Here is a 27,145-nt window from a genome sequence, read left to right as displayed (position 1 = left end):
CAGCCTCCATTTCAGCTGACGCAAAAAAATATCACATACCCAAACCCCCCGTTCTTTGCTCTGGCCGTAGAGTGGGTGCATAGTGTACTTTGCTTGTGCGGGATGGCTTATGTGTGAGCTGAGCCTGAAAGATACTGGCACATCCCTCAGCTGCTAATCGGCGCTGGAAACTTCATGCACACATGCCTGTGAAGGAGAGGTGGAGTGATTGGAATTAAGGGATAAATGCTGGAGGGACAACCTTTCATTGACTAGTGCTCCGACGATTCATACTTGCAACACCACTACAAGGGAGAGCTGCAGAAACGAGTATGCGATTGAGCACTGCTGCACTCGCGTCGCGCTGAAACACGTGATGCGAGTTGTAGTAGCCCCGGGAAATTGTGGTGTGCACCGCTGAAGTGCTGCATCGAAGAACGCTGCAGAGAGCGCGTGTGAGTGCCCTTGCTTCGATTCCTGACCTACTTGCTGCGGAACACCACGCCAGGTGGGCAAGCATTCTGGGTGACATTAGGAGCTCATACAACATATAACCCTACTCTTGGCAGCCTAAAGTGAAGTGCGAAGCTATGGGCAAACAAGATCCAAAGCAACCGAAGATCACGTTTGACTCCAGACGCTCAACCAGGCAGAACGAGGCGGGTGCGGGAGCGCAAGGCGGAGCAGATATGGACATGCAATCTGGAGTGGGAGATGAGGATGTGAAGGCTCTAATGCTAGAAATGCATTCAAGTCTAAAGAGCATTGACTCCAAGTTAGACACGTTGACTTAACAATTGGACACAGTGAAAACGCAAGTGTCAGTGCACGAAACGCGGCTGGATGGTCTCGCAAACCGGCAGGTGGAATGTCACGAATTTCAGACGGAAACCAAAGAGCAGCTCCTGCATATGGACAAACTGCTGGGAGTCATACGTGAGAAAAATGATGACTTAGAAGCTCGCTGTCGTAGAAGCAACCTACGTGTAACGGGAATACCGGAGACAACAGCGATGTCAAAAATGGAAACTTACATGTCGGACATGCTGCATGCGTTGTTTGACCCACACCTCTCTCCGGTGTTTAATGTGGAGAGAGCGCACAGAACATTAGGCCCGAAACCACCAGTGGGGAGTACACCGCAACCCATATTGATAAAACTGCTGAACTACCAGGATAGAGACACCATACTACGGTTGGCGTGTGAGAAAGGTCAGTTTACACACCAAGGAAACTCAATCTCGTTTTACCCAGATTTTACCCAGATGGTGCAGGCAGCTAGACAGGAGTTCCTACCAGCCAAGCGACTCCTATTGCAAGCGCAAATTCCATATTCCTTGTTCTACCCGGCGAAATTGAAAGTGTCCCAGGATGGTACAGCGCACAACTTCACAGACGCAAAATCGGCGCTTAAATTTGCCAAGCATGTCGCAGGAAAGGGGTCAAAGAAGAAAGCTGAAAACGGATCCCTGTCTGGCAGGCTAAGTGACAATGACTGAACTAACATTGTAACAGTGGTTGTTCTTGATCTCTATATGCTTGTTAAGGCTGTTATTGGATGACTGATAAGTTGGGTGCATTGGGTTGCCCTGAGGCGGGTTGAATATGCTGAAGTCCGCTGATGAGAATCCGGTTGTTTCTCCCCTCCCCGATACCGGATGTGTTAGTTATAAGTTGATTATGTATGTATTGCATGGTAAGCACTGTCTGTAAGCCCTGGTCACCCTGCGAAAGTGGGGGAGTATGGCGGTCTACCCCTGCCCCCTGGGAAGGTGACCTAAGACCTGTTTGATGCTTATAAAAGTTACAGATGGGTGGGCTACACTACAACATAATTGGGGGGTTGGTGTGGGAGGTGGGCGGGGTTGGGTTTGGGTTGATTATTTGTTGGAGCCGAAAAGTCAAGTCAATATGCACAGCAAAGTAGTATTGCTAGTAACGTGTTGCAGACAGATGGGTCAAGACTTTACAATTAACTTATTGGAATGATGCCTAACGGACAAACTTTGAACATTATCACCTGGAACGCCAGAGGTTTGAATGATTGGCGGAAGGCGAGGCTAGTCCATGCATATTTAGTGAAACATGCCATAGATGTTTGTTTTTTGCAGGAAACGCATTTAACACCATGCGCGCTAGCGGAATTCCGCTCGCACGCTGGGTTTTGCGGAAACGCACTTTACGTGACGAGCCGGGCTCATCATCAGCGTGCGAGGAGGCTACGCCATGACGAGCCCAGCTCGTCATCAGCGTCGAAGGGGTTAAATGTGACACCATCACAGAGACTTAAGAATAGCCCCTGGGGGGAGATATACTCTGCAATATACTCAAACTATGCAAGGGGGGTTGTTATTCTTATTAAGAGAGGATTGGATTGGAAATGTGCATATTCACATGTGGACCCGGAAGGTCGATTTGTCATACTGAATGGGAGGTTGGGGAGTGTGGAAGTGACGTTTGCTGCAGTGTATGGCCCTAATACGGATTCCCCAGATTTTAAAAACTAAACTGCTGGAGTTTGATGAGGAAGCAAATAGAGAGATTAAATTTCTTGGAAAATATGCAGAAGCCCGACGGTATGGGGAGGGTGATAGGCCGGGGCACACACTGGCGAATATGATCAGACCAGTGACAGGGGCCACATATGTGTATGTGCATGTGATTAATGATATGGAGGGTGAAACTGTAAGGGGTCAGGTAGGAGTATTGCAGGCATTCAAGGAGTTCTACTCCACCCTTTACAAGACAACTGGGATGGCGGAAACTAGTAATATGTCGGAATTTTTAGACTCCATTGCCTGAGCGTGGTTTAATGACACCCACAGACTATACATGGATTTACCCATAATGAAAGAAGATGTGGTCCAAGTGATAAAGAGTTTACCGCTAAATAAGGCCCCAGGCCCTGATGGCCTGACCACTGCCTTCTACAAGGCATATGCTGAGGAGCTAGCTCCGAGGTTGCTGGCCGTATATGAGGAAGCGCTGGAAACTGAAATTTTACCCCAATCAATGAGAGAGGCTATGATCATTACACTGTTAAAGCCTGAAAAGGCGGAAATTGAGCTGGACTCCTAGAGGCCGCTTTCTTTGATAAATGTTGATGTCAAGATCTATGCCAAATTATTAGCAAAATGACTCCAACCACTGTTACCGATGATCGCACACCCTGACCAATCAGGTTTTATACCGGGGAAGTCGACGTCGCATAATTTGCGCACACTATTCTCCGTCATACATTATTTACATCCTAACGTTCAAGCTGTGGCGATATTCCTAGATGTCACTAAGGCATTTGACTCCTTGGAGTGGTCATATTTGTTCTTGGTCCTGCAATGCATGGGTTTCAGCCCCTTATTTATCAAACAAATAAAACTGCTATATGAAGCACCTAGAGTTCATGTACGGGACAATGGCATGGTGTCAGGTTCTTTCCGCATATCGAGAGGTACGAGACAAGGCTGTCCGTTGTCACTGTTATTATTCGCTATAGCTATGGAACCGTTGGCTGCACGAATACGACAGCACCACACCGCTAGAGGAATAGGGTTTAGCGTTCGTAGCCTGGTGATATCTCTTTATGCGGACGATGTAACCCTCTATATTCTTGACCGGGAGGTGAATCTTGGTCCAGTGCTGCGGGAGTTTATAAGATTTGGAGGATTCGCAGGTATAACTATAAACTGGTCTAAATCAGTAATTTTCCCGCTTACCGATGGCACTAGGGAGGTCTGCTCTGAGTTCCCCCTTCGATGGGAGGCTACTGAAGTTAAGTGTCTGGGGGTGTGGTTGAGTCGAAATCTCCAAGATATATGGACATTAAACTTTGGGAGGGCTTATGCATGGCTAGAAGGAAAGATGGCTCTTTGGTCTAAGCTGCCTCTGTCTGTGGCAGGTAGGGTAGCGCTGGCGAAAATGGTTATACTGCCTAAATTTCTTTATCTATTCGTAAACGTGCCGATACCACTTACTAAACATTTTTTTGGGCTGTTGCGTTCGCAGCTGCTATCATTGGTATGGGCGGGAAGACAGGCCAGGGTATCCTGGAATCTCCTGACTCTTCCCTTGAGACAGGGAGGCTAGGGGCTCCTGATATGCAATTATATGCGCTGTGCGCACAAGCTCAATTTCTTCATTTTTGGGTGCATGAGACCCCATTTCAGCCCCATGTTGCGGTTGAAAGAGATGCTGTGGCTCCGACGCCGTTGGCTGTGGCGCTGTATCGCACTGTCAGTCGGCCAAGGGAAGATGTAGATACTGCTGGGACGCTATGTTGGGTGTGGCGCGAACTGCAGAAGCGAGCAGGTGTGACGACGCTATATGCGCCATCAATGTTATTGGAAAATATTCCCATGTTTGCATGTATGGAGAAAGGTGTTGATAGGACCCCGACTGCTACGCTGAAATTGCACACATTCGCTGACCTTTACCCGGAGGGTACATTTAGGCCTCCCCCTTTAATAATAATAATAATAATAATAATACATTTTATAGAGCGCATGGTTACACTGGGAGCAGTGTGTCCCCGCGCTAAGTGTGGCTGGCCCTAACCAACAGACGAATCATCCCCACCCAGTTCTCTCCTACTAACCTCCTCATTCTCTAGCCAGAGGAAAGAGGTAGGTTTTAAGTTGTTTCCGGAAGATACGTTTCAAGGTCTCTAATCTCATTTCATGTGGGAGTTTATTCCAGTGTTGGGCAGCTTGTACTCGGAAGGAGCGTCCGCCCATCCGAGCTCTTCTGAACCTAGGAACCTTCACCAGCCCTTTCCCGGAAGATCTCAAGTCATGGCCCGGGATGCAAGGGTTCAATAGATGCAACAGGTAGGATGGCCCCTTTCCCTGCATGATACGATGGCTGAGCAGTAAGGTCTTATAGAGCACCCGTTCTTTGATCGGAAGCCAGTGGAGGATTCCAGGGCTTTCTTAGATGATGCTCTTCTGGGTAGTTTCAAGATCATACGGGCCGCCATATTCTGTATCCGCTGAAGCCTAGTGATACATCTGTTATTGGCTCCTAAATACAGAACGTTCCCATAGTCCAATCTCAAAGTAACAAAAGCATGGACTATGGTCTTTCTGGCTGTTGTGGGGAGTAAGTCCAATGTTTTCCGCATATTTCTCAAAATGCCGAAACATTGTCCGGCCACCCAAGTGGTGTGTTGCTCAAAGGAGATCTTGTTATCTATCCAGATACCCAGGTTCTTCACTTGTTCACTAGGTGAGGGTAGAGGCCCCAGCACTTGTGACCACCATGCCGATGTCCACACTGATGGTGCATGTCCTACCACCAGCACCTCTGTCTTACTGCCATTTAATTTCAAGCAGTTATTAGCCATCCAGACTGCTACGGCTTGGAGGCACCCTGAGAAGTTGTTCGCTGCTGCCCCGTCTAACTGTGACAGAGACACCACAAGTTGGGTGTCATCTGCGTAGGTCACTACTTGAACCCCAAACCTCTCCGTAATCTCTGCTATAGGTGTTACATAAAGATTGAAGAGGGTGGGGCTCAAGCTAGACCCTTGGGGCACTCCCTGATTTAGCATAATACTCTTAGACCGATGAGGGCCTTGGGCGACTTGGAAGCTCCGATCCCGAAGGAACGATTCTAGCCACTCTAAAGCTCTGCCCCTCACTTCTCCTTTTTTCAGACACTGCAGCAAGATGCGATGTGCTACAGTGTCGAAAGCCGCGCTCAGGTCTAAAAGGATCAGCGCTGTGATATGGCCTTCATCCACCAACTTACGTATGGTTTCAGTGGACAGGAGTAGGGCTGATTCGGTCGAGTAGGACACCCGAAAACCTGATTTGGTAGGGCGTAGAAGTTTACAGGTTTCTATGTGCTCTGTCAATTGCTTATTGACAACTTTCTCTGCGATTTTAGAAAAATAGGGAAGGAGGGAGATTGGTCGTAGATTGTCTAATTGTTCTGCAATAATATTAGTTTTTTTTTTGTGGAAGTACCACTGCCTCTTTCCATACTGATGGAACACTGCCTGAACCAAAAGAAAGATCCAGCAGATGGTGTATGTGAGGTTCCAGAATGTTTATACCTTCTCTAAGTATTTTAGCGGGTGCTGGATCCTTAGGGGAGCCTGATTTAATTTTGGAGGCTATGTCAATTAAGATGTCCTCTTGGGGAGTGCTGAAGGATACTAGTAACTCAGATCCTTCAGAGTTAACCGTGGCATCCTCTGTCATGGCCTTTGTTCTAGCTTCCGCTGGGAATGAGGAATACATTTGTCAGGAATATTAGGGCGGCTTGCGGTCTAGGGCCCGCCCCACGTCATGAACCATGCTTGAGGTATTTGTGTGGGAAGGTTCATAGTTTTCCCTCCAGGGGGCGTTGGTGGTTCATTTGCACAACCCAAAGAAGTATATGTTGATGTGAAGTGCAATGTACAAGTGTAATGTATTTTGAATGTCTTGAAACGTGCTCTTCATACCCCCTGGTCCGCCTAATGCGTGAGATTTGACTGTCTCACGCGAAATGCGTGAGGTTTGGCGACCTCACGCGAGATGCGTGAGGTTTGGCAAGCGGCATTAGAAACCTCACGCGAGATGCGTGAGAAACGGCAAGCGGTCGCGTTTAACATCGGGCGTAGCCACGTTAACGTGCGCGACCACGCCCAGACCTCTTTGCTCACTATTCTTAGGATCTTGAAGGTGTAGCAGCGTCCTCCAGTTGCTCTGAGTGGTGATCAGAGTTTAGGAAGCATTTTCTTGGCCTTTACTTCAGTAAGTGGTTGGCGTTCCTGCTGAAGGTCCTTTGGGAAGGCGCAACCTGCTGTGGAAGTATTTGGGAATCCTTGGCTGTACCAGTAAGTTGGATCTTCGAGGCCTAGGTTTCTTCGGCCACGCCCTGTGTCTCAGTAGAGTAGGTCGTACTCTACAGGTAGGACCTTTTAAGCTATTTTCTGGGCCAACATTTATAGCACATCATTGTGAACATGTTTAAAATGTGTTTTTGAGTCTTTTTATCTGCGCAAATTACACATTCTTTGTTTCTTGTGAAATAATTCACTGAGAGCTTAGGCTCTATCTTGTTGGGTCTACTTCTTATGGTTTCTTTGTTCGCAATTCTTAACAGTCGCAATACGAATTGAAATTACAAAAGAAAGAATTGTTTTGTTAAAGAAAGGATATTCAAGTGAAGGTTTAGAACTTGAGATTATTTATGTCAAACTGCATATCTACCCTATCAGAGGTTATCCATGTAAAAGTTTATATTTTACTAGGCAAAGAGACATTTTTGACTGTCATTGTAAAGCGGTTATTTACAAGAAAGGTGTCATTACGTCTGTGCTGAATTTGGGATCTAAATGTGTTTTCTTTTAATGCTCAATGTAAAGGAATAATCTTATATATGTTGATTTGGAGTTAATCCCAGGTTAAAGACAATAATCTTTTATTGTGAGGTGGAATTTTAGTTCTTTAAGTTGTTGCAGAGTTCTTAAAATATTGGAATAGATTTGCAGCACTAACGTTTCCTTTTCAGATCTCCTTCCCTGCTGTTCCCTACCCAACACCCTTGACTAACTTTTCCTTTTCAGATCTCCTTCCCTGCTGTTCCTTTCCCAACACCCCTTTCCCCCCGCTTGATCACTTCAATATTCTGTGTATTTACTACAATCAGAATTGGAGGTATCGAGAGGTGGGCCCTTATATCAACTCGACAGATCCTGAGGAAGACCTCGTCTGACAGAATAGTGAGCCCACAAATTCTTTTCCTCCTGATCTGTCGGAGTTGCTGTAATGGCCACCTTAGATGATTTAATGGCGGTAATTGTAAAAATGCAAGCTGATCTAAATGAAACCATGAATGCAACTGCGTTATTGGCTGAAAAAGTGGAGAACATTCAACTTCAGAATACACCACTTCCTGACGAAGTTCAGGATACAGGTTCTAGGGCTCCCACTAATATCTCTGTTACTGTACCCCCGCAAATTCCTTTAGCATCCCCAGAACGTTTCACTGGAGATCCTTCTAAGGTGCAAACCTTTTTGACACAAATGGAGTTACATTTTTCTTGCAGACCTGCAGCCTTTCCTACTCCTCAATCCAGGATTGCGTTCCTTATATCCTATCTGTCTGGAGATGCCGCTACTTGGGCGGTTCCGTTGGTCAGACAGGATAGTGCTTTATTATATAACTGGAGACGTTTTGTAGAGGAATTTGAAAAGGTGTTTGATAGGCGAACTGTAACTTCATCTGCAGACCGAGAATTATTGCAGTTAAGACAAGGGAACAGAGACCTTATTTCTTATTTGTCCCATTTTAATAGACTGGTGGCCGAAACCTCTTGGCCAGAAGAAAAGAGAGCTGCTCTTTTTTATCAGGGTTTGCGGGATGAGCTAAAAGATGTTCTTGCACAAATTGATCCCCAACCTACAGCATGTTCGGATTTGATTAATCTGACCTTACGACTAAATCATCGACTCTCTGAAAGAAGGTCAGATAAAAGAAAGAGCGAGAAGCCAAATTGGAAGAATGAACCTAGATCTCGGACTCAGCTATCTCACTCTGAATCCAGTTCAGAGCCAATGGAGATCGGAGCTCTTAGACAACCATTATCCAAGGAAGAAAAAGAAACCCGACGCAAAAATGGACAATGTCTTTACTGTGGTCGCAAAGGACATTTCGTGAAGGATTGCATGATGAAGCCAAAAACTAAATCCTTCAGTGCAAACAAGGCGGCAATCCTAGAAAAAACAGATCAAACGTCGGAAAACTAGTTTGCCCGAGATGTTTAGAAGGGGATCTCTTGGGTACCATCGCTTACCCTTCCATAAACTCTTGTGTGTCCAATTACAAAGCTCATTTCAGGTTGGCAGTGCAGATCCAAATAACTCTTAAGATTTGGCAAATGGAAGTTTTAATCGACTCTGGAGCTACTGGGAATTTTGTTGATCTAGAAACTGTACAGAGACTAAGTATCATTTGCGAGAAAAAAGAAACTCCAGAAATTGTCCAAGCAGTCGATGGGAAGGTTTTGTCCGGAGGGCCAGTTACAATGCAAACCTCAAAGGTGGTTATGATCTGTGAGGATTCAAAGAAACAAAGACATTTAGAAGAAGTGCAATTCGATGTGATTCAAGCTCCTCAATATGGGGTTATACTGGGCATGCCTTGGCTCTGCTTGCATAATCCTCTAATCGATTGGCAAAAAAGAGAACTTGTATTCCTCTCAGAGTTTTGTCAGTCATCTTGTTTAAAAATCTTGGAACCAATTGTGAGTAAAATCGCAACTGCAGAAGAAACAGAGACAATTTTACCCAAAGCATACAGAGAATTTCAAGAGGTGTTCAGTGAAGAGAAAGCAGCAAAACTTCCACCTCATCGAAGCTATGATTGTCAGATTGATCTTCTGCCAGGATCATGTGTACCCAATTGTAGAATTTACGCATTATCTGAAAAAGAAAACCAACATTTGAGAGACTATCTAGACCAATATTTAGAAAATGGTTTTATCCGTCCTTCCAAGTCTCCAGCTGCCTCCCCTTTGTTTTTTATCCCAAAAGCGAATGGGGAATTAAGAACTTGCATCGATTATAGGGCGTTGAATAAAATAACCATCAAAAATAAATACCCATTGCCGTTAATCCCTGTCCTTTTGGATCAAGTCAAAACAGCAGTGATTTACACCAAACTTGATCTTAGAGGGGCTTATCACTTGGTACGAATCCGACAAGGAGACGAGTGGAAGACTGCATTCAAAACTCGATATGGTCTGTTTGAATACTTGGTAATGCCATTCGGTCTCTGTAACGCCCCAGCAGCCTTCCAATTCTTCCTCAATGATGTTTTACGAGAATTTTTGGATCTATTTGTTATCGTCTACATCGATGATATTTTAATCTACTCAGACTCTGTGGAAGAACATGAAGGTCATGTAAAACAAGTTTTGAAAACCCTACAAAAACATAATTTGTATTGTAAACTAACAAAATGTGACTTTCATGTATTTGAAGTGGAATTTTTAGGCGTCCTACTCACCCCAAAAGGTATGAAAATGACTGATCGAAAAATCCAAGCAGTAGCTGAGTGGCCTATCCCAACTTCAGTCCGGGATGTACAATGTTTTTTGGGTTTTGCAAACTTTTACCGTCGATTTATTGATCACTTTTCTGCAGTGGTAGCTCCTATCACAAGATTGCTGAGGAAAAAGGTAAAATTTGAATGGTCTTCCGAGGCAAATGATGCATTTCAGAAATTAAAGAAAGCGTTCACAGCAGCTCCAATTTTAATGCACCCAGATGTTAAGGAACCTTTCATAATCGAAGCAGATGCGTCAGATGTGGCAATTGCAGCTATTCTTTCTCAAAGGCATCCTAAAACTGGTCAAATGCATCCGGTGGCATACATGTCACGAAAATTGAACTCAGCCGAACAAAACTATATCATTGCAGAAAAAGAGTTACTTGCTATTCTAGAAGCCTTCAAAGAATGGAGACACTATATAATGGGAGCTAAATTCACGGTAACTGTTTACACGGATCATAGGAATTTGCAATTTATGAGCTCAGCCAGAATGTTGACACCCAGACAACTAAGATGGATGATGTTCTTTGCAGAATACGATTTCGTAGTAACTTATCGTCCTGGTCAAGACAACAAGAAAGCTGATGCTCTTTCTAGGAAAGATTCTTCTTTGCATAGGTTCGAAGGAGATCCACAAGCGATCATAAGCCCAGATAAAGTACTTTGCTTGTTATCAGCTGATCAATTCCTAGAGAAAATACATGAAAACTTCTCTCCTAATCAATGGAAAAAATGGGAGAATAAGGAAAACTATCAAGGAGGGACTACCATTTCATGGAAGGCAGATCTATCTACCAACCGAAGAACTACAAAGAACTGTTTTCAGTTGGTTACATTCTCATCCAATGGCAGGACATCCGGGTCCGAAGAAGACAGTAGAGAAAATACAAAGATTATTCTGGTGGCCGACTCTACAGAAAGATGTGACTCAAATGGCTCAAAACTGTGAAACTTGTGCAAGATTCAAAACGGATCATAGTAAACCAAAAGGTCTGTTGCAAGTGCTACCCACACCAACCAAACCTTGGGAACATATTTCCTTGGATTTCATTACAAATCTTCCGCAAAACAGTCAACATTCAGTTATCTTGGTAGTTGTAGACAGTTTAACAAAGTACGCACATTTCATAGCTTGTAAACGTTTGCCTACAGCAGGACAGTTAGCGCAAATCTTTCTAAAAAATATTGTGAAACTACATGGACTGCCTTCAGTATTGATATCGGATCGAGGTTCTCAGTTTTCATCCAAGTTTTGGCAACAATGGTGTCAATGTCTACAGATTAAGTCAAATATGTCAACCAGTCATCATCCTCAGACGGATGGTCAAACCGAACGATTAAATCAAACCCTGAAGCAATATCTGCGATGCTATGTAACAGATTCCAAAGAGTCTTGGTTGGATTTGCTATGGTTTGCTGAGATAGCCTATAACTCATCACCTCATTCATCTACAGGATCTTCTCCTTTTGAGGCCCTATATGGCTATATACCAAAGACAATTCCTTTAAATCTGCCCAAAGAAGAGACCAATGCACCCGCAGTTCAAGAGACAGTACAATTTATGCAGAGCATTCATCAGAAGATTCACAAAAGGCTATTACAAAGTAAAGAGAAATACAAGCAGCAATATGATAAGCGTCATCGAGCAGGACCAGTGTATTCTTCTGGAGATAAGGTGTGGTTATCCACTAAGAACTTACAGTTTAAACACAAAAACATGTTTCGTCCCAAATTCATTGGTCCATATTCAGTAATCCGTCAAGTTAATCCAGTGACATACAAACTACAACTTCCCAAGAACTTGCGGATTCATCCTGTATTTCATACGTCATTGTTAAAACCAGCTAGACAAGGTGTAACTCCCAAACCTGCACCGATCCTGATTCAAGGCAATTGGGAATATGAGGTGCAAAAAATATTGGATTCTAAACGCAGGGGCACGAAACTATGGTATCTGGTTTCTTGGAAAGGTTACGGTTCTGAGAATGATTCTTGGGAACCGGCAGAACATGTTCATGCCCCTCGGTTGTTACGCAGATTTCACCTCCTTCATCCTTCTAAGCCGGGCCCTAGACCGCTCTTGGGAGGGGGAGGTACTGTCAGGAATATTAGGGCGGCTTGCGGTCTAGGGCCCACCCCACGTCATGAACCATGCTTGAGGTATTTGTGTGGGAAGGTTCATAGTTTTCCCTCCAGGGGGCGTTGGTGGTTCATTTGCACAACCCAAAGAAGTATATGTTGATGTGAAGTGCAATGTACAAGTGTAATGTATTTTGAATGTCTTGAAACGTGCTCTTCATACCCCCTGGTCCGCCTAATGCGTGAGATTTGACTGTCTCACGCGAAATGCGTGAGGTTTGGCGACCTCACGCGAGATGCGTGAGGTTTGGCAAGCGGCATTAGAAACCTCACGCGAGATGCGTGAGAAACGGCAAGCGGTCGCGTTTAACATCGGGCGTAGCCACGTTAACGTGCGCGACCACGCCCAGACCTCTTTGCTCACTATTCTTAGGATCTTGAAGGTGTAGCAGCGTCCTCCAGTTGCTCTGAGTGGTGATCAGAGTTTAGGAAGCATTTTCTTGGCCTTTACTTCAGTAAGTGGTTGGCGTTCCTGCTGAAGGTCCTTTGGGAAGGCGCAACCTGCTGTGGAAGTATTTGGGAATCCTTGGCTGTACCAGTAAGTTGGATCTTCGAGGCCTAGGTTTCTTCGGCCACGCCCTGTGTCTCAGTAGAGTAGGTCGTACTCTACAGGTAGGACCTTTTAAGCTATTTTCTGGGCCAACATTTATAGCACATCATTGTGAACATGTTTAAAATGTGTTTTTGAGTCTTTTTATCTGCGCAAATTACACATTCTTTGTTTCTTGTGAAATAATTCACTGAGAGCTTAGGCTCTATCTTGTTGGGTCTACTTCTTATGGTTTCTTTGTTCGCAATTCTTAACAGTCGCAATACGAATTGAAATTACAAAAGAAAGAATTGTTTTGTTAAAGAAAGGATATTCAAGTGAAGGTTTAGAACTTGAGATTATTTATGTCAAACTGCATATCTACCCTATCAGAGGTTATCCATGTAAAAGTTTATATTTTACTAGGCAAAGAGACATTTTTGACTGTCATTGTAAAGCGGTTATTTACAAGAAAGGTGTCATTACGTCTGTGCTGAATTTGGGATCTAAATGTGTTTTCTTTTAATGCTCAATGTAAAGGAATAATCTTATATATGTTGATTTGGAGTTAATCCCAGGTTAAAGACAATAATCTTTTATTGTGAGGTGGAATTTTAGTTCTTTAAGTTGTTGCAGAGTTCTTAAAATATTGGAATAGATTTGCAGCACTAACGTTTCCTTTTCAGATCTCCTTCCCTGCTGTTCCCTACCCAACACCCTTGACTAACTTTTCCTTTTCAGATCTCCTTCCCTGCTGTTCCTTTCCCAACACCCTTTTCCCCCCGCTTGATCACTTCAATATTCTGTGTATTTACTACAATCAGAATTGGAGGTATCGAGAGGTGGGCCCTTATATCAACTCGACAGATCCTGAGGAAGACCTCGTCTGACACATTTTCCCCACTTTATCAGCGAAAAATTGGGCCACTCGGTCGCACAATTCCACTGAGCCTTCCAATGGGCCGGCGCTGCTGGAAAGGGAGCCCGCTTCCTTGAACACAGCAAACAGTTCTTTCATTGAGTTCTCCACACTCTCTATCCTGTCTTTATAGTGTGCCGTCCGCTGTTTCCTAATCGAGGCATGATAGCCTTAAGCTTAGCTTTATAGGCCATCCTATCTGCCACCGAATAACCTTTTCTCCAGCGTCTCCCGAGTTGTTTACAGGCAGCCTTTTCCTTGACAAGCTCGGGCCCAAACCAGGGTGCAGATTTAGATTGCCTCCATGGTCTGTTATTGGTCCAAGGGGCTGTATGATCAAGGGCCTGCAAAATGCGGCTATCCAATATTTCGCAGGCTGCCTCTATCTCTTGACCTACTGGGGGTCCACCCTGTTCCATAAGGTCATTAAATTTAGCTCTGGAAAAGTCTACCCATTTCCTGCGTCTCGTTGGCCTTACATGCTTTCCCCCTTCTTACCACAATCTGAAAGGGGATCTGGTAGTGGTCCGACCATACCACAGGCACCGGAGTATCTATATTCAACAGTTCCCAATTGGAAAAAATAGGATCCAATAAATGCCCATAATCATGGGTGGGGAGTTCAGATGTAAGCATCATTTGCATAGCTGCAAGCTCATGGCGGATCTCCCGGGCTTCTGCGTTAGTGAGATCATTAAAATGAAAATTTAGATCCCCCAAAAGCAGCAGCCTCTCATACTTTAAGGCAGGTTGTATCAAATGTTCTATCAGGCTTTCCGCAAATCTGGTCCCTGGACCTGGGGGCCTATAGATCAGAAACCCTTTCAGGATTTTACTGTCTTGACCGGAGATGGGAAAAAAAACGGATTTGCTTTCTTTATTATCCACTGGCTTCAACGTGCAGCATATTTCTAGTTTGGCGATTATAGCTATTCCGCCTCCACACCCCACGGGTCTATCAATCCTCTTGATCTCATACCCAGGTGGTAGTGCATCTATTATGTCGGGTGCAGAGTCTTTGTTAAGCCAAGTTTCTGTAAGAAACAAGGCATCTAGCTGTCCATCGGTTAGTAGGTCATGGACCTCCATTTTGTGTTTCCCTAGGGAACGACAGTTAATGAGGGACAATTTCATTCTCTCCCCAGCATTTGCCATATTGCGCTGCTGGGCCAGAGTGAAAGAACAATGGTTACATCGGTCTTGTTTAGAGACCATTGTAATGCTATGACAGCATTCCTTCCCAACTCCCTGCCTTAGGGCCAGGAGTTGTTTGACACTGTATGTCAGTGTGGCAGAAGTGTCTGCAAGGGGTCTGGCCCCTAGCCCCGGTCGGCCGCGGACAGGCGCAGACGGGCTTGTCTTTGGCGCGAAGACGGCGCGTCCGCTGCGCGTTCGCTGGGGCATAGCTCCTTTAACCTAGAGCGCTCCCAACAACTAGAGCGCTAACCTCTACAACCGGAAGTGCCTGGCTCTACCTGCCCGCCCTCCGCGCAACGGTACTAGCTACCGCGTTGGACCAGGGCGGGGAGGAATGAATGCCGAGCTCAGGCCTCCAGGTAAGTGCTGTCTGCCCCCCAGTACCCTCACAGTATTACCTTTGTTATTTAAAAAGTATTCCTGTGAAATTAAAATAAATTGCAGTTTTTAAAATTAGCGAGAGAACCTGGTAGAGGTGCTTACCCAATTGGCCAGGCTTGCCACCAACAGCTCAGGGGGACACTGCCACTGCCCACCTTCGCCGTCCCGCGGCCGCCGAGTTCTGCCTCCTTTAACCTAGAGCGCTCCCAACAACTAGAGCGCTAACCTCTACAACCCGAAGTGCCTGGCTCTACCTTCCCGCCCTCCGCGCAACGGTACTAGCTACCGCGTCGGACCAGGGCGGGGAGGAAGGAACGCCGAGCTCAGGCCTCCCGGTAAGTGCTGTCTGCCCCCCAGTACCCTCACAGTATTGCCTTTCTTATTTAAAAAGTATTCCCGTGAAATTAAAACAAATTGCAGTTTTTAAAATTAGCGAGAGAACCTGGTAGAGGTGCTTGCGCAATTGGCCAGGCTTGCCACCAACAGCTCAGGGGGACACTGCCACTGCCCACCTTCGCTGTCCCGCGGCTTTAGACACTGACGAAAGTGTGGTGCCGTTTGCTGAGAGATTTTTATATCACCAACTATGCACAGCATGTCGTGCGATGAATGCGCAGTTCCCTGAAGTTCCCCCGGCCATGTTACCACCGGAAAATGTACTTAAGTCGCAGTCAGCCAAAAAGCTGATCACGAGACTGTACACAGTTATGCAGTCCAACTATCCAGTGTTGAAACCAAAGTCCATGGAGCTTAGGAATGGTGAATTGAGTCCACAGATGACAGAAGCGCAGTGGGGATATTGCTGTAGTGAGTTGACTGAGTTGCCCCCAAATTACCGCCTACGGTTGATCCAATTCAAGTTCCTGCATAGATATTATCGGACGCCAGTTAGTTTGCATCGCATGCGGTTGAGAGACGACGCCAGGTGTTGGAGATGTGGGCAGGATCAGGCTACTTTTCTTCATGTGGCGTGGGATTGTCCGCATCTACATGCGTTTTGGAGTGAGATATTCCATGCAGTGAATCGGATAATAGGTAGAGATGACCCTCCGTCTCCGATACTGGGGATTTTGAGATATGTGCATGACACGTTGCCCAAAAGGCGCAAATTGCATGCTCTTCTGTTACTATATGCTCGCAGACAAGTTGCTATTCGCTGGGGTAGAAAGCGAGTACCAGACTTTAAGACTTGGCTAATGGATGTGCCATACAGCCACGCCCAGTTAAAACTCTTCTGAGAACAAATGCCCTCCACATCCCGCCAAAAGGATATATGGGAGCCTTTCTTGGAATGGTCGAGGGTGTCAACAGACCAGGAACAGCAAGATGAAGGATGTGTTGAAGTATAGTCAGAAATGTACTAATACTGCGTGGGTTAATGTGGAATGTGTTTCTATGGTACTCCATGTGACCTTCTTTGCTATCTGTCTGTGACAGGCTGCTTATGAAGTGATAAGAAATGGGCTGGACACACTGACCTAGATTATTGTATATCATTCTTGTCCTTGAAATGTGACCCAAAATGTGTTATGTCAAGATTTTACTGTATGGCATCGCAATTTGTACTGGGTTACGAAATGCTGTGATGTAAGTTGCACAATGTACTTTGTATATGCTATGACTGGCTACATGTTGGGACACTGTGCCCTTGTTTTGTTTTATGTTCAAAAACTAAATAAAAACAGATACAAAAAAAATTCTATTAAAGACAACATAAAATCCATAAAAATACAAAATTGCAGACAAGACACATTGAAACAGAATCCCAAGGTCAGTTTCACGACAGCCTATGAAGTACATGAAAAAGTACTCCAAAGTCAAATACATTGTGTTCTCTAGCCATTCCCTTTCAGTCTCTCCCTATTGTCAGAGGTAATATGTTAGTAGATGGACGAAACCACCAAACATATTTTTCAGGTATAAAAGTACATCTACCTGTAAGGTTCATAAACTATACTAAATTAACACCACATAACAAACATCTTACAATTTGTTCTGGGCCAACAGACACTTACAAAACACCACACAATGAGTGTGCTATTGTCAAAAATCTTGGTCCCCATCACAATCCTAGAGACTACATTTAGAAGACCTCAAGGCAGATAGTCTAATTGGCATGGGATCTGACGATGAGCATTATGTCGTTGTGTAAAGATATACAGTTCTCAGCTTATTATCCTGGGATCAATCTGTGAAAAAAATGTTTTATTTTATGCAATCTTTTAAATTAGTTCTGTTCAATCTGAAACACACTTTAGATATCTTAACATTTTCGTGGAGGACTGCATACATAAACTTTCCAGGCATGAGATTAGACGGTAAAAAGATCATCATCAATAAATCGCCATAAAGCCATTCACAGTCTAAAGCCAGGAGCAGGGCACATTTCTAGTAATGTGGAAGTGCACAGTGGTCGTTTGTGATAAACTGCTGGTGTCTTCAACCAACTGGTCAGTGGAGCTTCAAAGTATAAAGCAAATATTAACAATGGCAAGAGCAGGCGCGGTTTATTTGGACTTGTTTTTATAGGTTGTCCTTGCTGTGCTATACTATAACGAGGTTTATAACATTTCACACATTTTTCAAAATGCCACATTCCAGGTAGCAAAAAAAATATATATATATATTTACTCACATGTGTGACTGCTAGCACGTTCTCTTCTCTTTCTGTCCTTATGCTCCATGCAGTACGTGTCATTCTCATCCTTTATTGTGAACGAAACATCCTCATAGCCTGTCAGACATACAAAGAACTAAGGATATATATATTGCAAGAGATACAAATATTTTACTGATGGATACTTCTAAGAGAAGATTCCTCACCTTGCGAATCTCTCCCGGTGCCAGACTCAATCTGGAAACTTTTACAATAGCTCATGCAAGCCATCAAGTGGTAACATCAGCTTCTGTCAAGCCTTTGGACATGATGATATGGAGCTGCATACAGGTGTCACCCCTGCACACTGGCATCAGTTGCTCTTTTTCCCTAACATTCGTACACAGATCCAGAGACCCAATCCTACTGTTTTTTCAGTTCCTGCAGAAAACTTTTTTTCTCCAAAAACATTTGACAGTATACAGGGATGAAAAAGCAGGGTGTAAAGTGCACATGTGTCACAAACATACGTCAGTCATAGACCCACATCATCAGTCGTGGTGGCTCTGCACCAAGCATGGCCCCAAATGTTGCGACAAATGCTCCTTGATGCATTCAAATGCCATCAGGGGGAGAAAAGCTACATTTATCACCTTCAATTACAAGAAATAGGTATATTCATGAGGTCCTTCTCGTTAACCATTTTCAGGGATTTAAAAACAAAGTCAAGAGTCTAGTTTAACAAAAAACCCACAAGAGGTCCAAGTGAACCTCTTCAGGTTCTCGAGACTCCTGTTCCAAGGAGTAGTCTCATAGTCTTCACTCTTTTACATAGATTCTTATGCTCTAGGCCTTTGGTGTCTTCCCCATAATGAAAACGATAATGAGGATGGCATCCTCATTATACTGATGCTGGCTTGTAATTCGGTCTCCAAAAAGCCAATGACTTGGACACTTGAAGAGACAGGCTAGACGGAGCCCTTAGAGACCCAATATAAGACAGTGATTCTTTTGCAGTGGTGGTTCATAGAGTTGCGTAGGCACGGAAATTGGTGTTTTCAACAGTAGAGACTAAGGCCAAGCTCCTGACTGAAATTTCCAGCACTGGCTTTCGACTTTGCAGCCCTTACCGCCTTTTAACAAAGCCCAGACTTACTCTCTCATGGCAGACTGGCCTAAGCCTTTCCCAGCCCTGCCAGTGATTCATCTTACTGCCACACAATACAGACAATATAGAGCAAACTAATCCTGAGAGCCGTATAGTACAGTCTTCTACATGCAAAGTAACTCCAAACTAATTTCCACATCTCCACCAGATAGAGATATGAACTGTGGGCACAATGGTCTTTTCATCGGCCATTGACTCCTGTGGGATACACTCAAGCCCTCTTGGAATTGGAAAGTGAAATTTTAACTGCATTGTCTCAAGATTTAGATAGTTTACTCAGTCACTAATGAGTGACCAGGATGCAGTGTAATATATTTTACAGTCTGGCCTGGATACAATAGTTTGTGTTTACCAGTCTACGACCACCACTGGTGTAATCAGATGAAAAGCTTGATTTCGTGCCACTAGATTTTCCAGGAAAATCTTAGCCCCGCACATGGACATGCTCTTTGAAGGACCTGGACAGTTTGGCAAAAAGGATAATGCTGCATTAGAACACTTCAAGGACAGCAGAGCTAAGGTTAATTCCTTGGGGTTGCTTTCCCCTGTGCACGAATTGTTTCAGCAATATTGTAAGTCTTATAGGTACTTGAGGGGCCTTTCCTATCACAAAAGGTGGCCCTCACAGCCCAGCCAGCAACCAGTGCATCATGTTTGTGACTCCAAGGGTAGGGGCAGTAGTAGGATACAAGGTCCCCAAAAGCAGAAGCAGCAGCCCTCTTCTTACCCATCATACACTGCCTCTTTCATTTTCCCTCATTCAACAAAATGGGGCAAGTAGGTGGCGGCATCCAGTACTACCTACACCACAGCTGATCCATTATATTGGATATATGACTCCTCCAAATTGTTAAGCAAGGTCAAACCTTTCTGATACTGAGCACACCCTTTTCCGTTCCTCCAGTTTTTGTTAAGCCATTGATGGATGCCTGAGCTATTCTTTCGAAATAAGTGATGATGCTAATTGCCACAGGGGCAACTTATACCTGAGGGACGAGAGGGGGCTAGGTTATTATTCTAGGTATTTCCTGGTCCCCAAGGATGATGGCGGGCTGAGACACATTTTGGACACCAGTGTTGAACTCACTCCTCAAGAAGAAGTTGAAAATGATCACACTTACTCATGTTCTGCTGGTTTTGAACCTCAAGGAATACATGTTGTTCCTGTAGTCCCATAGGAAGCATCTAAGCTTTGTAGAGGGATTTCAACACTGGCAGCTTTTGACTTTATGGACCAAATCCTTCTTCTTGAAAAGGTACAGGCGATTGGCCTGAGTGGTTTAGATCCTTTCTCCCAGAATGTTACCAGGCAATCTTTCTTCAATATTTCAAATTACAAGAAAGTCAGTCATATGTGATGCTTCACGAGGCTTGAATCTCTACCAACTACTATTTCATACATTTATATGCTTCTGTTAGCCCATACCCTCCACTCCAAGGCTGTTCACTGTAATACAAGTGAAGACAACACTCAGATGATTATTAAACAGTCAGAAACTAAGAAATCTTCCTCCACTTTTAACAGTATCCATTACTATCCCCCCACCGTTTTAACAACCATTCAAAAATGACTGACTTCACTTTTTTAAAATAAACCCATAAAAGACAGGCTTTTGGTAACCAAGAACCTCGATAAAATGGACACCTAATCCCTAGCCTGAATTCGTAGGTGCCTCTCCAACCCTGTTAAAGTGGTTCTAAATCTCGGGATACTTATTGATCAAAATCTTTCTTTAGAGACCCTAATTTCTATAATAGCAAATTGTTAGTTCTAGCAGTTAAAACTGGTTAAGCAAATTCTTCTTTATGTTGAACTACAGTACCACCATCTACTTTGGTTGATCTGAAAATTGCTGTAATGTCTTCAGATGGTGCCGAAGCAGTCACCTGGCTCCTAATGAGATTTAGATGGCAACATCACATCACTCAAATACCTAGGTCCCTTTACTGGTTGCCTATCAGGACGAGAATGGTTTTCAAAGCACTGGAAACTGCACCACATTATTCACACTACCTTACCAACTATTGTGGCTGCCAATCTTAGCTTACTGATTCAGAAACACGCCTTACACTATTCCAACAAATTCTTTAGTGATATTGCTAAGACAAAACCATTCTGTTTGGTGACAGCGCATTCTTAAACACTGCGGAAAGGGAGCAGAAAAACATTACCTAGGCCTTATAGGCAGTTTCCTCCTTGCATGATGTTTGCAGGAAACTAAAGACATATATTTTTTAATTCTCATCTCCTACCACACATGCTTTTTGGTTTTAGCTTATATATCTTAACATCACATGTTGTGTTCCTGGATAGTGCCAAGAAGGCTCGGTATACATGCACTGATAAATAAAATAACATAGCATGATCGTCCTACCCTTTGGTCTAACATCAGCCTCTGTTTTTTATGAAGGTCATGTCAGTGGTCACAGCCCATCTTTGCAGGTCAGGAATCTACAAATTCCCTTACCTCTTGGACAATAATCAGAATATGGTGTAGTTACTGTTCCCGTTAATGAGCCAAAGCCACATCTTTACTATCTCAGATACTTTCCTCTTCATCAAGCAAGCTTGGTTGGTGGGTACATTCTAGCATTACTATTCAGCTAGGTAATAGTTGTCATGCTGCCTTGTAGTTTGTGGTTTGGATCCTGTGGGCGCAGAGTGGTCCACATCTTCAAATTTCTTTCAGTATTGGGTAAGCTGGGACTAATGAAGGACAGCTGACAAAATGCAAGTTAATGAATTGCCGCACTGGAGCACCCAATAGTGTGCAAGCTGCTGCAAGGAATTCTCATTTCGTCTCAAAAACCATTGGAACATCAACCTAGTGTTGAACTCCCTCTTCTATTTTCAATCTAATAAATATCTTTCTAGTAAGACATTTTCAGCCAAACTACCCATGCACTTGCACTTTGTGTCTTTTTGCAGGGTGCTAGATGTGTAGGCACTGGCTGTCTCAGGATGGTTCTTTTATCCTGGATGGGTTATCATTCACCATTCACAGAGGAACTTCAGTCAATAACACTACCATCTCATTTCTAGCGTTTCTGAATGCCGTAAGGTTGTGTGGTCACATGCATAGAATTCAATGAAGACATGACTAGGAAAGTTCACCCTCAGTGGATAGACCAACTGTGGAAAGTCAGGAATTAACCAGACAACGAGGTTTCTTCCTCATCCACTGAACAAGGCGCACACTGGATGATGAAGGAAGCTGGCACTAAGGTATTGGACTTTGGGACTATCTACACATTTATCATGGTCAATCTAGTAGGAATATCCTCAGACCTAACTCCGTGGTATTGATCTACAAGGTAAATAATCTGCTGTTGAAAGTATCCATCAGAAGAAAAGATCCTTACCTTCTGTAACACCCGCCCTACTCATAGTTCTGTGGATTTGAAATTTGGAAGTGAATGAGGTTTAAGAAAGGCTTGCACGCTGTCAATGTTCCCAATATGTAAGCCATGTTCCATGTCTGAGGGCACGGAAGTGACTAATGAAGAAACTGGGGCTCTATGTCATCTTGCTTTCAGGCCGGACGGAGTCGCAGAGACAGAGACTGATGAGGCCACCTGCTGATGCATGGACCAATATATTGCAAGACTTTCCACATCCAGCCTGGGGAGCCACAAAGCAACGAATCTGCAGTTAGATAGAGTATACACCAAAAGAACATTACCAAAGTTAAGTAACTTTTTCTTTTTTTGTTTCTTTTTAAATCTGACATCTTAAGGCCTGTAGCATCAAAGGATTTTGCACATTATATGTCTAGGGTGAGCTGTCTGGATACATGCGGGCCTTAATCCTCAACTCTCATTAACTACACTAAACTCCAGGCAAATAAACTGTTTATGTTCTTAAATAAACACAGAATGTTTCCACTGATCCATTTGACAACCTTGTAGCTTTACATGTCACAAGTGTATTCACATTCACATACATCTGTCAAGATCAAGTCTCAAAGCGGTCAGGAAAGCTATGGAAGGGTGTGATAAGTCACATGATAAAATATTTCCTAATCATTCAATTCAGCTGTGTCTACATGGAACTATTTCACATTTTAAAAAATAGTATGATTACAACTTACAGGAACTTCCGTGGGTTTGACTACTGCTTATGCTATAATCTTTATGTATGGTAAAACATTCATACACAATAACAACCTTGAAATCAATTCTTGGCACTGATAAATTGATGATCCAATTAACAACTTGTGCACAGAAATATTATGTTGCCCTGCCCTAGGGTGTTGTTTACTAGGCCTCAAAGCACATGTCTGATTTCCTTGTGAGAAGACACTAATCAAAGCAGAATATTGGTTTCTTCCGTTCACAGAAAGCCCACAGAATGCAAAACCATCCCTTCAGACGACTAATAAAGGTACTAATGTAGCATCCTTCATTAAATATTTTGCTGTAAGTGGTCATGAAATCAGTGCTGTGAGGTGTCAAGCAGCTGAAGCGCTAAAAAGTTTAAATCAAGATGTAGCATTACTCACAGAAGAGAGGTGTTTTGGAATACACAATTCGTAATATATAGATCTTAATTCTGCCAGTGTCAATCATGTAAATGGCTCCAGTATTTTTTCATTAAACATAATTGTCTGTACCACTCAGCTCTCTAAACTCGGTCTATTACAGTATTTTATGTTATATTCTACTGTTGTATTCCTTACTCAAATCAAATCAGATGTATTCGATTTCATGTTAAACATCATAAAAATATACTGAAGTAAAAACACATTATCACACTTTAACAGTCTCCATATACAAAATGCATAAGGGATAAACAAACATCCAAACACATTAAATGCCATAGGAAAGTGCAAATGCCAATACAAAGGAAATTCAAATCCTCACCATAGGGCCATTCTTGGCGATCAATTTTTTCCTATTCTGTAACACACTACACATATAACTGGCCACAAGCATCAGATCAAAAGGTACGGTAACGATTGTTGGAACAAATAAGCTGGGTGGAATTGCTTGAAATTTAAATCACATAATATATGGCAAATAAAAAGCTTCTCAAGTCCTTACTAAAAAATAAAAATAAATTGAATATGTAAGGTGAATTGAACAGACAAATTATTGCATGGACATTTGGCTCAGACACAGACCAGTCGTTAACGGTGGGAAAAGTTACCAAATGGTGGAAAATGTTTAGTCTGGAGCAGGTCAAAACAAACCTATGGTAACTATTATACATAGACTTGACCTTGGGGTGCAAGTCAAAAGTAACCAAGATCAGTTGGTTCTTAGCAATTCTGGGTTTTCCCAATTCCGTGGCCAACCTCGTCTCCTCAAACAGCGACAGGCACATGTTTATTAGACCCTTCCTCAAAATAGACTGTATTGTACTGGGGCATTAAAAAAAACAGGATGCCCCTAACCGAAGCAGAACGGTTTGACAAAGTTCAGCAATGGAATTCGGAGAGGTGACGACAATTTAAGACAATGATGGATCATCTTACAATTTAAGAGTGTCTTCACAAGGCCACACTTTGTCCCACAAAAGAATTGGGTAAGTTCAAGCTAAGTCGGCTGTGAATGGAGCCTCGAGCTCTGCATGGCAGACCTAGGAAGAACAGCACTGTCGCACTGCTAATAAAAATCTAAAAAAGGATTTTCTACTTCTTGAAATGGGTTGATATTGCTGTGACCTCAGATTCCTGCACCGTACAGTGCTGTAGAGATGCACTTCGACTTATATATGGTAAGCATTGCGCTCACAGGTTTGTTCGCAAGCCTGCGTGAGAAATTAGCAGAAGTGGCTTTGGTTAAATTCAACTGAATAGCGTTGATCGAGTGTTTGCATGATCCATTATTCAAAAACAAAATTCCCAGGTAGGAGAACGAAGTGACAAAACTTAGCTTTGTATCATCGACGAATAGATCGCAACAACTCACGGTGCCCTTCCCACATTTCATGATAAATGTCTTGCCCATATTGATAGTTAGGCCCAAATTCTAGTTCATATAGTTAGCATAGCAGGTAAGTAAGCGTTGTAAACCCATAGGGGTACAAGCCATGAGAACTGTATCGTCTGCATAAAGACGGGCAGGAATTGGGTGCAGACCAATCTAAAGGAGATCACTACAACTTTGTGCCAGAACATTCACCAATCTATAAATGTACAAGATAAAAAGGAACTGGGCCAACAAATAGTTCTACCTGACCTCCCGCTCCACCCTAAAAGAGCAGGTACATTCGCCCCTAAGATTGTACCATACTCTAGCCGAATCCCTGAATACAGTTCTCTAAGAAAAGTTATTATGAATCGGTCTACTCTGAGTTCTGCCAAAGTTAACCACAATTCATCACAATCAATGCAATCAAAGGCGCTTGATAAGTCGACAAAAGCTAAAAATATGTTTCCCTTCTTGCCCAGTGTACTCTTTCCAATTAACATATTAAGATTTAGGACCAGCTTAAACGTCCACAAACCTCTCCGAAAATGCTGCTGAATATCAGACAGTATCTCATTGGTTTAAGCCCACTCCTCCAACCTATTCAGTATAATTCTCCCTACGACTTTCACCAGTGATAGCAGGCTAGGTTGGAGCGATCACCTTTCTTGTAAATTGGGACAATTAAGAAATCAGACCAGGTACTCAGAAACCTGCAGCCACAACATGCGCTTAACACCATAGTTAAAACGGGACCCCCTAATGGTATATTGGCTTTAATAAAATCAATCGGAATGCCGTCAGGACCTGGGGCCGTACCACCCTTACTGGCCATAAGGGCCCTGTTCACCTCGACTACAGTAAATATGAGGTTGGAGAAGCTGCACAAAAGATCGATAGAGTCAGTTAGCTTGGAGGCCTCTTGCCACCCAACAATAAGCTAGGATTAGAATAAATGTTAGAAAAATGAGCCACCCACGGTCTCAGTAATAGCAGCCTCCAATTTTGAGGCCTAATTGTCTCTTAAAAAAGGGCTATTTATAGCACGGCCGTGGTAATGTTCTGTACCTCCCAGTTCTCTAAACTCAGCCTTCTACAATATTTTATGCCATATTCTTCTGTTGCCTTCCTTATTCCGTTTCACAAATGTTTTGAGACATAGGCTCCATTTAGGTTGGCATTAAAATAATCCTCCTTAATCAGTTTATCTCAGAAAAGCTGTCCTATGAGCCTGATTTAAATGTTGGCCGTAAGCATACGCCATCACAACTGTGACGGACTGGGCTACTGCCAACGTTCTGGTCCACCTGCCATAGTTAAATTGGGCAGACCATAGTTTGACCAGGGCAGAAACTACTCCATCTTCAAAGTGGCCAAACTGCTCCAACGGATTAAGGGCTGTTGGAGAATTGGCTATATGTCTGTCCATCTAATTAGGATGGGCGCACATCTAGACGTTTTTTACTGCCCATCATCGCCAGGAAAACCCTGGTACAAAGAGGAAGTAAACAACAAAGAATGCCTCCCTCGCCAAGGGAGATAACACCCAAGGTGAGTGGGACATTTACTTTTTTATCTTCAAAAAGAAAATTCTGCATCAGGATTTTCATTTTGTAAACAAAAAATACATCAGTTTGGTGCAAGGCTCTGTCATGTTGTTGGAGCCCTGCACCAAACTGCAAAAAGCACTGTCAGGAACCGCTGTGATGGCCCTATCTGCAACACCTTCGTCCGCCCAAATATAATTCGGCCCCTATGTAACCAATTGTTTATCAACAATTAACAAATACAAAGATTTTGAAGAGGGAGACAGGACAGTTGCATATGCCTCTACATTCTGAAATAAAATCTCAGCAAATTATTTTGGAGAACTACTGTGAGCCTATTTGTCTGCAGACATTTAATGCGTCCCACAAATCTCCTTGTCAATATCCTGCTTGACACAATCAATCTACGCATTTCAGTAACATTTTTTTCTACTAGTGCAGTTGCTGTTACTTCTTTTTTGGGTGCCCTTGGAAGGCCCCAATTTTTTGTTCCTGGAAACTAATGATCATCTATTCATGAAATACTTTCTGCCAGCTCTCTTTATGTACAGGATATTACTATGCGCAATGTAGAGTGCATGGCTGCCTAAAAAAGGTTGTCAGCGTTGGGTTAAGTTACAGAGAATAGATTGACCAAAGTACTATAAAAGTAGAAGCGGAATTAGGAGGAATCCGAAAGTTGAAACAGCCATGTTTTTAAGGATTTACTAAACATAGAAAGTGACTGGCACTTCC

General features: G+C 43.4%; 1 protein-coding gene across 1 annotated transcript in view; it reads right to left on the bottom strand.

Moving 5' to 3' along the window:
• Nucleotides 1-27,145, bottom strand: part of LOC147732631 (uncharacterized) — a 277,650-nt gene that overhangs the window by 49,609 nt on the left and 200,896 nt on the right. Inside the window, exon 6 of the mRNA XM_086958837.1 lies at nt 17,822-17,920. Coding sequence (XP_086814963.1) covers nt 17,822-17,920 — 99 coding nt within the window. The remainder of the gene's footprint in view (nt 1-17,821; nt 17,921-27,145) is intronic.

The sequence above is a fragment of the Lissotriton vulgaris genome, chromosome 2_1, assembly GCF_964263255.1.
Source record: "Lissotriton vulgaris chromosome 2_1, aLisVul1.2, whole genome shotgun sequence".
Lineage (NCBI taxonomy): Eukaryota > Metazoa > Chordata > Amphibia > Caudata > Salamandridae > Lissotriton > Lissotriton vulgaris.
Note: the sequence above shows the minus strand (reverse complement) of the source record. Positions and strands in the feature narration are given on the sequence as shown.